The sequence below is a fragment of the Acanthisitta chloris genome, unplaced genomic scaffold (assembly GCF_000695815.1).
Source record: "Acanthisitta chloris isolate BGI_N310 unplaced genomic scaffold, ASM69581v1 scaffold24694, whole genome shotgun sequence".
Lineage (NCBI taxonomy): Eukaryota > Metazoa > Chordata > Aves > Passeriformes > Acanthisittidae > Acanthisitta > Acanthisitta chloris.
In genome coordinates, this window is record NW_008671408.1 from 81,207 (window position 1) to 93,211 (window position 12,005).

Sequence of the window (12,005 nt, forward strand, 5' to 3'; positions counted from 1 at the left end):
TCAAATGGAAAGAACCATTTAGATATTTTTTTTTCCTTTAGAGCCTCATCTTTTTCCAGTGCTGTAGCTGTTCCCCCTGGCAAGTTGCAGCTACATTCAAAATATTCAAATAAGATGGTCTGATAAGGTTGCCTGGTCTCTTAGGTTTTTACTTATTTGTAGGAAGAAATGTTTAAATGTTATTTAGAAGAAATAATTATACGGGAAGCACAAAATATATTTCTTACTGGTATTTTTTCCCTCCCTCCAACCTGTTTTCATGCTATGGGTCAGGACTTAACAGCTCTCAAGAGTGTCTGGCTGAATAGCAGCAGGCTTCTAAATCTCAAATCAAGTGCTCTTCAAAGCACCTTACTTCTCTCCAGATAAAAACTTGAGGCAGGTTTTTTTCTATCTGGCCTATTCATCAAGTATAATCTACTGAATTGTTGACATTTCTAAACACTAAAGGGATTTTAAAGATCTTATTGCTCTAAAGAGACTTACTTGTAGTACGGAATAAAGAAGCGAAATGAAAAAAATACTGACACATGAAAAGTACAAAACTGAATAACTGCTGGAAACAGCTGAAAGCAAATAGCTATAATTTGGTGTATGGTTTCTGTACAAAACACGTTTCTGGTGTAGGAATCTGCTCAAATGTTCAGCACTCCCTCCAACTTTGGAGAAACAGCAATGTTTATTTTAATCTGTTCGTCACGAAAGTCTCACGTTTAATGTGATACCAGTTTGTGTCATTCATATTTGGTAGATCTGTTTCCACGTGCACTGAGATCCTCTCTATGATACAGTCGTTCAACAAGAAATTAGCATGACCTGTCTTTTAACCTTTCCCCAACAACTTCTTGTTCTGTGCTTAAAGTTCCTTTAAAGCATCAATTTCCCAAAGGATAGGCAGCGTGACCACTGGATCACCACTGCAGATTTGTATTTGATTTTATAAGTAATATCAATCCCTGGATAAAAAGAAGCCACCAGGCTGTTTCATACCAAAACAGGTTGATCCAACATTACAGATATTAAATTACACTTCAGTGCTTTCAGAAGCCTAAAGATTATTTGGTAGCAACACTGCAAAAGGCTTTGTTAGCTGGAGTTTTAACCTGTAGCCCTCATGAGTCATGGGGGATTAGTGCTGAAGAGCTATTAAAATATGAATTATATAATGTCTACATCCTTCCCTGGGAGTTAAAGGAGCTGAACGTACTTCCTAGATCTGTGCCAGTTTTCAGGGTGAGATAGCAGAACTATTTTTTTTTCCCTCTTCTGGCCTGTTTTTTGCCCTAGCATGAAGTGTCTGACAGTGGCATTTGCCACTGCAGAGCTGAAATTTCCAGCTCCTGAAAAGCTGCAAACATAAACAAACTGGTTATCTCTTTAGCAGCTTTGGTTTGTAAATGTGCAGAGTTCTCTAAACCAGCAATCCACTTATCTATCTAAATGATACCTGCTTGTAAAACAGATTAGTAGCAATAGTTTGCACTTGCATAGCCCTTTTTCATCTCTCTAGCACTTTTTGAAAGTGATTGAATAATTTCTGTTTCTCCACACATAATAATCCTGCAAGGCAGGCTCAGAAAAAAATACCTGTAGCAAAGAAGAACTTGTCCATGCATGAAAAGCAAAATAATAAAAAAAAAAAAAAAAAAGGATACAAGGCTCCAGAAAATTAGTCTGCTTCAAAATGCTATTAAATTGTTCCTACACCTGAAGCTTTACAAACGTGCTAATTGTTGTGTTCTGGTCGTGTAATGTGTTTCTGCAAGAAGTTAAGGCACTTGGCTGTAGCTGCAGCCCTTGTGCCTTCTGGGGGAGGGACTGGCAGGCTGTGTAACATGGGGCAATGAATCTTCCCTTTGGGCAGCACATGCTTCAGGTCTGAACGCCCAGAAATGCTTCACAGATGTGCTGGGCTGCCTAGCAATGGAAATTTTCTAATTCTAGCTGACCTAAAAAAAAGTAAATAGACTACGGAGCTGAGGACTATGCCCAGTATAAAACAATACTCCCCCCCAGCTAACATTTCCATTTTGCCCCCCTTCACACTCCCTCTTCATGAGCACCAACTTGCCAAACCTGTGACACTGGTCTCTTGGAACAGAGGCATTCAGGGACATATTGTATGGGTGGTTTGCATCGTGTGGTAGAGTGTCAAACAATATGACTCACAGTGTCTCAGTGCATTCTAGAGCAGTGCTGCATGCCTGGGAGAGATCCTGTGCCCAGACACATCATCTCTGAGCACTGACCTCCATCCACTCCTAGGGCAGCTGTGCTTGTGTTTGTACACACAACTGCTGCCGCTGATGTGGAGAAGGAATTCAGCACAGTCAATGTATACAACAGGTAGAAAAACCACTGGGGCAGCTGAACTGATCCAGAGCCTCAGAGCAGCTCATGTTTCCTCCTCTTCTTCTTAGGAAAGCACTTCATTCAACTCTGCATTTCATGGGATTTGTAGACAGTAGATACTGGAAATCAAGGGAAGCTTGTAAGCAATGTGTGTTTTAGCATTAGCTGGCAGAACTATCCAATTTAGAGATCTGTTTGCATTCCTCTTGTCTCTCCTTTTGGAGCTGGCAAACCAGTTACTGAAATGCACTTGCCAGTGTGAGTTACCTGTCTTGGAGCAGAACCTTTCTAAATCTATCTGGACAATTTTGTCAAGAGGCAGAATGCATTTTATCAGTTCCTCAGTGTCGTTGCACAGCCTCAGATAAAGTAATGGTTTTTAAATGGGGTATTAATGAGTTTTCTGAAATGTGACAGGAACTGAGACAGAAGCCTGATAAATTACAGTGAACTTTAACAGATAGTTTTGCATGCAAACTCAAATATTTGGTTCGTTTTTCAACAACTTGGCTGCAAATTTGAGAGGGTGGCAGTAACACTGTAATCCTGGAACAGATGCTGCTACTCTGAATGCTGTTCCTCCCTCCTCCTCACTCACGTAGCTTTTGTTTGTACACACAGTGCCTTGAACACTTCTCAGGCTTCCCAGTAGAGAGAATCAAGTTGTTGTAGAGCATCGTGGGCATCACCAGCAAGTCTGGAACATTTCCAGTGAGCCATCTGTGTTTTGATACGAAATCTGCACTTTGTGGCATGTTGCAATGTCATTCAAAGGAAGAGTAGACATAGTGGAGGCACTGACTCAATGAGAGGCTTCATATAGTTGTAGGACTGAATTCCTCCCCTTGACCTTTTACACTCCAGGTTAAGGATTTAGTTTAAGCTAGTCACTCAGGTTTCCTGAATAATCAGCAGATATGGACAAGCACTTGCAAGGATGATTCATCTCACCCTAAGTATATAATATAGGTTAGAGTGAATGGCTGACTTGTAGACAGCTGCAATTAGGTTAGATGAATCCGTCAGGGAAGGGAATGTGACATTAACATTAGCATCCATCCAGACTGTCCTGAGCACCCTGGAATTACTCTGACCTGCATCACGGGTCCCACACTCCTCTTACGTAAGCTCAGGGAGGAGAAATTCAGCAAAAAAGAACAGATCTGCAGAACTGTTAGTCTCCTTGCTTTGGACATGGATGATAACATCAGACTCACAAACTACTGTTTGAATTTTTTACAGTATTTCCATTCAGGATTTAGATAATATATTCTAACCTCAGCTATAACACACCTAGATTAATATATCTCCTCCTGCCCTCTCTCTGTCTCTTTCTTCACTCCATCTTTTCTTCAGCCCTTTCTCACTTTATTTCTTCCCCTGTGGCTGTTCTCTTTAACTCATCTTTCCAAGCAATATTTTTTCAGTTAGAAGGAAAAAAAAGATTCTTTGGCATTAGTACAGTATTTATATATCGTGACATTTTCCCTTCTGCCTGGATATTTTGTCTTTTACTTCTTTTTTTTTACCCACTTTGGGGATTCAGGTTGTAAACTCTTCAGGGCAGAGACAATATGTGTGTGATAGGAGTTGTGTCAGTATTACAATAGTGTGTTATATAAGTATTTAGTCCAGTTCTGGTGGTAAGATTACCATGTGTTTCTCTGAACTTTGGATTAGACAAGCAGCTGAACATCTGTAGTCCTTGGGTAGTCTATAGCCATCACTGATGGATCCAGTCTCCTTTAGAGCTGCTTCATTATCCAGAGACTACAGCTGTAATATAAAGCAGGTCTGTTACTTATCCATGTGATTTGGAGCACTCTGTGGTGTCAGAGAAGGTAAATCTTTCTGATATTTTATTTTTCACTTGTGTCCCTTCACATGTAGCAAATAGTCTTTAACACATCTTGGAGTTTCTCTTTGGAACGAGTTTGTTGGGACAATTGTCTGTACTCTCCTGTCACTGAAAGGTAGTGACAAAACAGACAAAAACCCACCCATCTCTACTCACATCCAAGCAGAACTTCTTCAGCCATCTGAAACACCCTAGGAATTCATTTTGCACAAACATGCACAGAGCTGAATTGTATTGGTACAAATATCTCCCAGAGAGTTTCACTTCATAGCAGTGTTATAGAATTAAGCTTTAAAATCAGGCTCAGCAATACAGGTTTCTGGTCAGGAAACAGAATCAGTACCATGTGTCACATCCAAACAAATCAGCACAGTTTGAATTGAATTCCCCTGGATATTGTCATATCCCTTCTGTAGAGCAGACACACTGGGAAGCTGCACGAAGAGGCACATACTAAGGTTCAGTGTTGTGACATGTAAAACAGCTGTTCCAAAATCCATCACAAAAGGAGGTGGGTTAATTAATGATTCTTAATTTTACCAGTTGTCTTTAAAGATGCTGTTAAATAACCTCGTTGTAGCATTGGAACCTCACAACAAAGCATCACTGGAGAAGAGAAGGTTGCGTGGAGACCTCAGAGCAACTTTTCAATATCTGAAGGGGCTACAAGGAGCCAGAGAGGGACTCTGAGTGAGAAACTGCAGTGACAGGACAAGGAGTAACTGGTTCAAACTGAAGGAGGGAAGGTTTAGGTTAGATGTAGAAAAAAGCTTTTCCTGTGAGGGTGGTGAGACACTGTCCCAGGTTGCCCAGGGAGGCTGTGGCTGCCCCAGCCCTGGTGGTGTTCAATCCAGGCTGGATGAGCCTTGAGCAACCTGATCTAGTGAGGAGGTGTCCCTGCCCAGGGCAGGGGTTGAGACTAGACCATCTGTAAGGTCCATTCCAACCCCTAAAATTCTGTGATTCTATGATCGCTGTCCTGTACATGAGGTGAAAGTGGGACTTGCTGTGGTTTTATTTTACATTCTCTAAGTTATGAAAAAATAAGAGTTTTAGAACTATGTTCAAGTATTTTCAGTATTAGTATCCATCCTTTAGCAGACAGGTAGAAGTATATTTATCAGCTATTCTTAGTGGCAGCTTCTCTCACAACTGATGTTAACAACAGTTAATTTTGATGGCTCAGATTATGCTTCAGCTCATAAAAAATAAGTAATAGGACACTCATATGGTGTCTACATAGAAGGGAAAACAGAATGCAAGTAGTGCATTGTGGACATCATTGAAGAAACAGTGACAGGAGCTCAGCCTTTGTGCTCCAGAGTGTTCCCAGTCTCTCCTGTGTGGGCTGATGGAATGGAGAGAGTCCTGCTTCAAAGAGAAGTAAATAGGATATAAAGCTCCCCAACTTAGAGTCTGCATCTTTCATTTTCCCAGCATTCCTAAAATTCTTCTCCCCACCCCCCTCTTCACCCTCAACCAAATCCCTTCGGCTTTGGTGACTTCAGTCTTCATGGAGTTGTAGCAAATGGAAGTAGAAGGATCTGGAGAGGTCATTAACCCACCTCCCTGCCCCAAGGCAGGGCTGTAGCCAGAGTAGACTAATAAGCTTTTTTTTTTTTTCTTTTTGGTCAAAGATCCAAATAACCAATTGTAAAGATTGGTTTTGAAGTTTAATTTTGGGAAGTTTGGGCTTGGTGTTAAAGCTTCATGTAACTGTTAGCAGAGTCACAAGGTTGACTTCAGTGAAGTTGTTTATATCAAATTAAGAACAAACTACCACCTCTTTTTTAGTGAGATTCAGTGATTTTGCATTGCTCATGTTGTTGTGTTTTTGTTTGCTACAGTGTTACACTTAGAATAGCTCTGAAAATACAATAATTACTTTGGAGGGATGTGTAGAATTACTTGGGGTATAGATTTTTTGCCTCTATATGTGTATTTGCCTATCACATCATTGCTAAAAGATGACTATTCTTTATTCCTTAAAACGTTTTGGAGAATGTGTGATTTAAATATATTTAATTGATATTTTAAACTAATTTAATGAATTCTATGAAATTTTACTGTATCTTGAATGTCTTCCAGCTCCAGTATTACTGCATATTTTAGCCAGTATAAAAACAATCTGTACAAACATTTCCTCATATCTGACAAGTAAGTTTTGAACTGATTGGGTTTTACACCATATAAGTGTAATACTGGATTTCACTAGTTGCCTCCACAGTGCAGTGCCAGGAGATTCCTCAGAGGAATATGTGTAGGTTGTGTGTGTAGTTGTACAGTTGTCAGTTCTTTAACACTCTCTGGTAGCTAACTCTGTTTAACCTGTCATTGCTTGCTTAAGTTCAGTCATACTTTGGTTTCAAGTCCTTATGTAGTCAGTTAAAGCCTGTGCAATGTTTCTATGCATTTTGTAACTGAAGTATAATGAATATGTGGAGAGATTTTTAGGAAAACTTCTGGTCAGTCCTCTTGATACTAAAGAGGAAGAAAGCCTGACATTAGAAGATATGGGGGGTTATAATAAACCTCTAAAACAATCCTCTTGATTCAGTAAGATACACTGGCAAAAGCAGTTTTGTATTCTGGGGATTTCATGGGTTTAAAAACTTGGATTGCACCCCAACCCAACGTAGCACCCATGGAAGTTCCTAGAGGAGCCATCACATGGATCTTTACATCCCAGTGTCAGAAAACCATCCCCACTGTGCTGGGACCTGACTCACTGATTGCTCCGTGTCCCTTCTGGGCTGTCCTTTTGCATGTTCTTGTCTTCCACTTCTACTTTTTTTTTTCCCCCCCATTGAGAACAAATAAAGTAATTAGAAGTTTTCTCCAGGCAGAGGGAGGAGCAGAGGCAAAGTATGTAATAAGTTTTGTCTAAACTGTTTTCCTTTGGTAATGCATGCCCTAGAGCTGTGTGCTTAGCTGGGTTTGGTGTAATTGTTCCTATCTTGCAAAGCCTTCCGGCCTGCCCGAAACACAGCACCAGCTCTCACACCATGCCCCTTCCCTAGCTGGGCCTTGGTCCATAAGAGCTTTCTTTCATAGCCAGTTATTTCTTCATCAAGTGAATGAAACTTAGAATCTGATTCTGAAGATCCTGAGTTTAAACCTTTCTGACAGCCTCCGTGGGTGAAAATCGTGGGTGATCTTGTAATTAAACACACTGTAAGAATGCAGATACACAATGAACTTTGCACAAAGGATGTTGACTCCAGCATTCCCTAGTTTTTTACACTGACAAACTTTACCTTTCTTTCTTCTTTAAGAAGTTATCACAAAGAGGGTGATTGTAGGTTCCTATTTTTACTTGCATATTTACTTTTACCTGACCATTTTGCCTTCAAATATTGTTGTCCTGCCAGCTTGCTCTTGGAGACAGGAAGTTTTGTGCTTATCCACTGGAATATTTTAGGGAAAGGATTAAATTATTTAAAAGAACAAATGAAAACGTACGATTTTAGGGCTAGCATTTATGTCAGGGATGGGGTTTTGCTGTCCTGTGGAAACTCACCTGTTTGGCCCAGGCACACTCAGTTCTGTCTGTTCAGCCTGACCCTTTTCCAGGCAGGTACCTGATTTTTGGACCAGGAGGTGAACCACTGCCTGTGCCCACACTCTGGGCAGGTAGCAGGAATAGAAAGCAGTGCCAGTAGGAGAAAGGAGGACAGATCAAGAACGGGTGGGAAGAGGAGAAGGACAACAAAATATGGGATGAGGAAGACAAGGGGTTGAGGCAAAGAAGGGTGACCTGACACTGAATTTGGACCTAGGCATTAGGAACATGAGCAGGGGATGGAACATGGGCAGAAACAGGCAAGAGAAATCTAGGACTGGCAGGAGCAAGAATGAAAAGCTTGGAAGCAGAAAGCTGAGACTGGGGCAGAGGTTGGAGAGTTCAGCTAACCAAAGAGACATTTTTGTCATGAAAACCAGTTGTGGGATGGGAGGTCTGGACAGCAAGGATTGGGATTGTTGATGTGAGCAAAATCAGCCTGATTCTTATCAGGCAAATAAGAGGAAGAGAGATTGAAAGGGATGGAGGTCACAGCCTCGGAAATAGCAGAGAAATCTGTGCACCAGAAAACATTTTGTCCTAAACTGGGACTTTAAATGTGATTGTTTCTCTGTGGTCAGCAAATATCTGTGAAAATGTCTGATCGTTGTGTAATGCTGGTGTTGAAAAAGGATCACAGCCTATTCATGCCATCCCTTACTGCCTTAGTTCAAGTGACTGCAGTGTCCCCATCAGTGCCAAAAATAAAGGCCTGTTGTTTAACCTGTGGATGGCTGTATAATAATGCCATGCAAGGAATTTCCAGTTTGGTTGTGGTTTAAAATTTAGGATATTGTTAATGGTGTTAAAATATTTATTAGGATTGATATTTGCAGCCCTGTACACAGAAAATGTAAGGAATGATATTTGGAAATGCCAATCCAGGCTGTAGTCAGAGGTACATGTGTGTGTCCTGGGATTTGGGTCTTAATTTTCTGGTTGATACTCAGTTGTTTTTGAAGGACTCTGGTGTTGTTCATTGTTCAGAATACATCTGATCTGAGGATGAATGTAGCACACACAGTGAAATATCCTTCCTGGAGAACCAGCAATTTGTTGAAACGTTTGAAAACTGGAATTGTAGAGAGGGCAAGGATTGCAGGAGGGATGGGCTGGTAATTAAGACAATTGAAGGATATCATGGAAGGTGTGGTGTGTCTCTGGCAATACCACTGAGCTTCTGGGTGATGGTGTCGCTCCAACCCAGCATTTTTATTTCTATACTCTTATTTTGTGTCTCTTGCTTGCTGAGTGCCTGACTTGGGGCTCTTGGAGGAATACTTAGCACTCCCAGCTGCAAATGAAGTTAGCATTAGATCATATGAAATGTTGTAAAACGCCAAACCTTCTGGAAAAGCAAGTCCTGAATGCCTCAGATTGTGTTTCTGAAATTAGTAGATACCTTTGGCCGTGTGTTTCATGTGCCTCAATTCTCTGTCTCTAAAATGGAGGTAACTTTGCTGCCTTCCCTCACAAGAATATTAGGAAAATAACACAGTTGGTATTTGTGAAGCATTCAAGTGCTATATACTGACATGTGCTATTGAAAAGCCATTCTGCCTTCAGAACAAGGTTTGAATAGTGTACAATAAATATGTCAGAAAAGTTCAGAGTAAACAGTGACAAGAAAATAAAATACTGAATAGCCAGTCCCTAAATGAGCAGTGTGCATCCTCTTCACTGAGTAAGGTGGGGGAGGAAGAGTTCATTCCTGTAGAATGAAATTCTGTAGCATAACAAATACATCTGTAAAAGCCTAATTCAGTTCCAACATCCAATCTGAGGATCTTGAATTTTTTTACTTTTCCTAGCTAAGTCTTTGCAAATGTATAAATATTCTCTGTGTATAATATATATTAGCAATTGAACACAGTGTTGACCAAATGACTGGGTAAATATCAAAGATTTTTTTCCTTTTTTACCACACTTTTAAGTCCAGGCCAGTTTGCAGTTGTTCCTGTCTGTGCTATTAGTTAGTCCCTGTGTAAGATGAGTTTGCTGAGTCTCTGTTGTTTGCTCTTCATCACCTTGCCCCGAATCCATTTGGCAGACCTGGCAAAAGGGTCAGTAATTGCAGGAGGAAGAGTGTTACTACATGTTCCCTAGAGGAAAACTCCTCTCCTGCTCCCAGTGAGGGCAGAGAGATGTGAGCAGGGAGTGGGAGAAGGTTGGGTCTGTTCACTTTGTCTGCCTCCCACAGACCCTGTACCTGCTACCAGAGTACTGCACACCTTTTTTTGAAAGAAAATGTGGCTTTAAGATCTGCCAAGTGCTCCCATGTCCTTCCCAGCTTCTCCTCCTCTCCCCAGTGGTCCCAGCCCCTCACACAACCCAAGCTGAACATTGGCTCCTCCTCAGGCAAAGGTTTCTCTCAGCAGCCAAACACCAGAGGCTCCTGCCCTGGTTTGTGTTGTGCTGAGGTAGAAATGAGGCATCATGGGCTGCACTTCACATCCACAACCATGCTTAAGCTTCTTAGGAATAAGGGCAGAGCTGTAAGTGAAGGCTACCACAGCACAGCACTAATTTACCACAGTGAAATGTCAGAGCTGCACAGTCCCTGCATGGCCTGTACAGCCAATGAGCTTTGGGGTGTCAGCTGTACTTTTTAGGCAAAATGCTGTAAAGAAACACATTTCTCCTATTTCCCCACTGAGCTGTGTCATCTCAGGCTGCACCCAGGATTTCCTGCTCCTCAGCATCACTCAGTGCATTTCCTTGGAGAAGACAAACAGCAGCACACATTGCCCTCCCAGTGCTGCCCACGGGCAGGTGTGGCCAGGGAGGAAACATGTGGGGACATCTCTCCACTTCTGCCTAATTGCACAGTCTCCAAGCCAGCAATTAATTAACAGTCAGCTCATGGCGAATACAAGGATTTTTTATGCTTTTTAATGGAACTCTCATTCAGTAATTCAGTCATTGAATTGAATTCTTAGTGTACAGAGTTGTGAAGGTATTGAAGAAAAAGCCTTTACACTTCGTGGTAAAAGCCAAAATGGAGCAAAAGCTGCAAGTAAAGGTAACCCACACAACCTCCTAGTACAGCCATTGCTGTTCTCCTGTGCCCTCCATGTGCTTTGTAAAAGAACCACACAGTTTAGCCTTTGCCTACTAAATCTTTCAAGAAATGTGCTCCTTGCATGGTACCAGTTTCATGAATTATTGCACTGTGCAGAAGATGCTCAGCTGTCTCATCCGAGTGGCTCTCAGTGCCTCAGCCAGTAATTAGCCAAGGAAAGCCTCAGCTTTGTGTTCATTTTCACCTGACTTTACAAAAGCTAAATGGTAATCTCAGGCCTTTTATATCTCTCTGGTGTAAAAGATCCTCAGAAGGAGGGTAGAAATGTTGTGGTCACAATTGAAAAATAAGCTTTATTATGCAAGGACCGTGAGCTTGAGGACATCTATGTAACATGTGTCTCAGATTCTCCATCTGTAAACTGGATGGAATGTTCCTACAGCTCACCAGGGAGGGTAAGCTTTGATTAACATACCTGATTGCCTTAGACAAATGCAGCTACTAGCACTGCTTGTTTTTATTAGTAGCTCAGCAGAAGATGAGGGAGAAACATCCAGCAGAACAGTGCTGCAGCCAGGGTCAGCCCTCTCCATCTTCTGACCATCACAGGATTTATTTTCAGGCTCTGCCACAAAGTGTGCATGTTTGAAATAAGCTATACTTGGATTGTAAAGCTACAGAAATCAAATTATTTCACGTGGAGGTTGGCATACAGGCAAAACACTTGTTTGTAAAGGAAAAACACCCGTAGATGTAACTAAAGCCCTTGAGCAAATTTGTGTTTTCTCTAGAAAATTTTCATAAGGAAAAAAACCTATTCCAATTTACAGAATCCAGCACACTGAGAACATACAGAACTGGTTACAGGTCAGCCTAAAAGAGCATGTGGGAAGTGTTTCATTCGTGGGAGCAAACCCTGGTCACTCAGGGTGGAGATTACATGTTGAAATATGCTATGGAAAATGAATTCTGCTGCAATTATTCTTTTTTTTTTTGATCCCTGTTTTTTTCCTCTCTCTCTTTCTTCTCTCTCTCTCTCTCCCCATCTCCCTCTCCCTCCTGAAAATCTCCTGCCACAGCGGCTGCATTTGCCTCCAGACTTGTCAGACACAGTGAGCCGCGCGAGCAAACAGGATCTGGCAGAATCCGCCAAACTGCTGAGCTCAGGATGTGGTGCTATGGCCATCGGCAAGAAGCACCTGGACTTCTAG

At 41.5% G+C, this 12,005-nt stretch overlaps 1 protein-coding gene across 1 annotated transcript in view; it reads left to right on the forward strand.

Annotated features, from left to right (window-relative positions):
* Positions 1–12,005, forward strand: part of ELP4 (elongator acetyltransferase complex subunit 4) — a gene marked incomplete at its 5' end in the record, with an annotated part of 93,120 nt that extends 81,115 nt beyond the window's left edge. The window contains one exon of the mRNA XM_009074090.1: positions 11,874–12,005. Coding sequence (XP_009072338.1) covers positions 11,874–12,005 — 132 coding nt within the window. The remainder of the gene's footprint in view (positions 1–11,873) is intronic.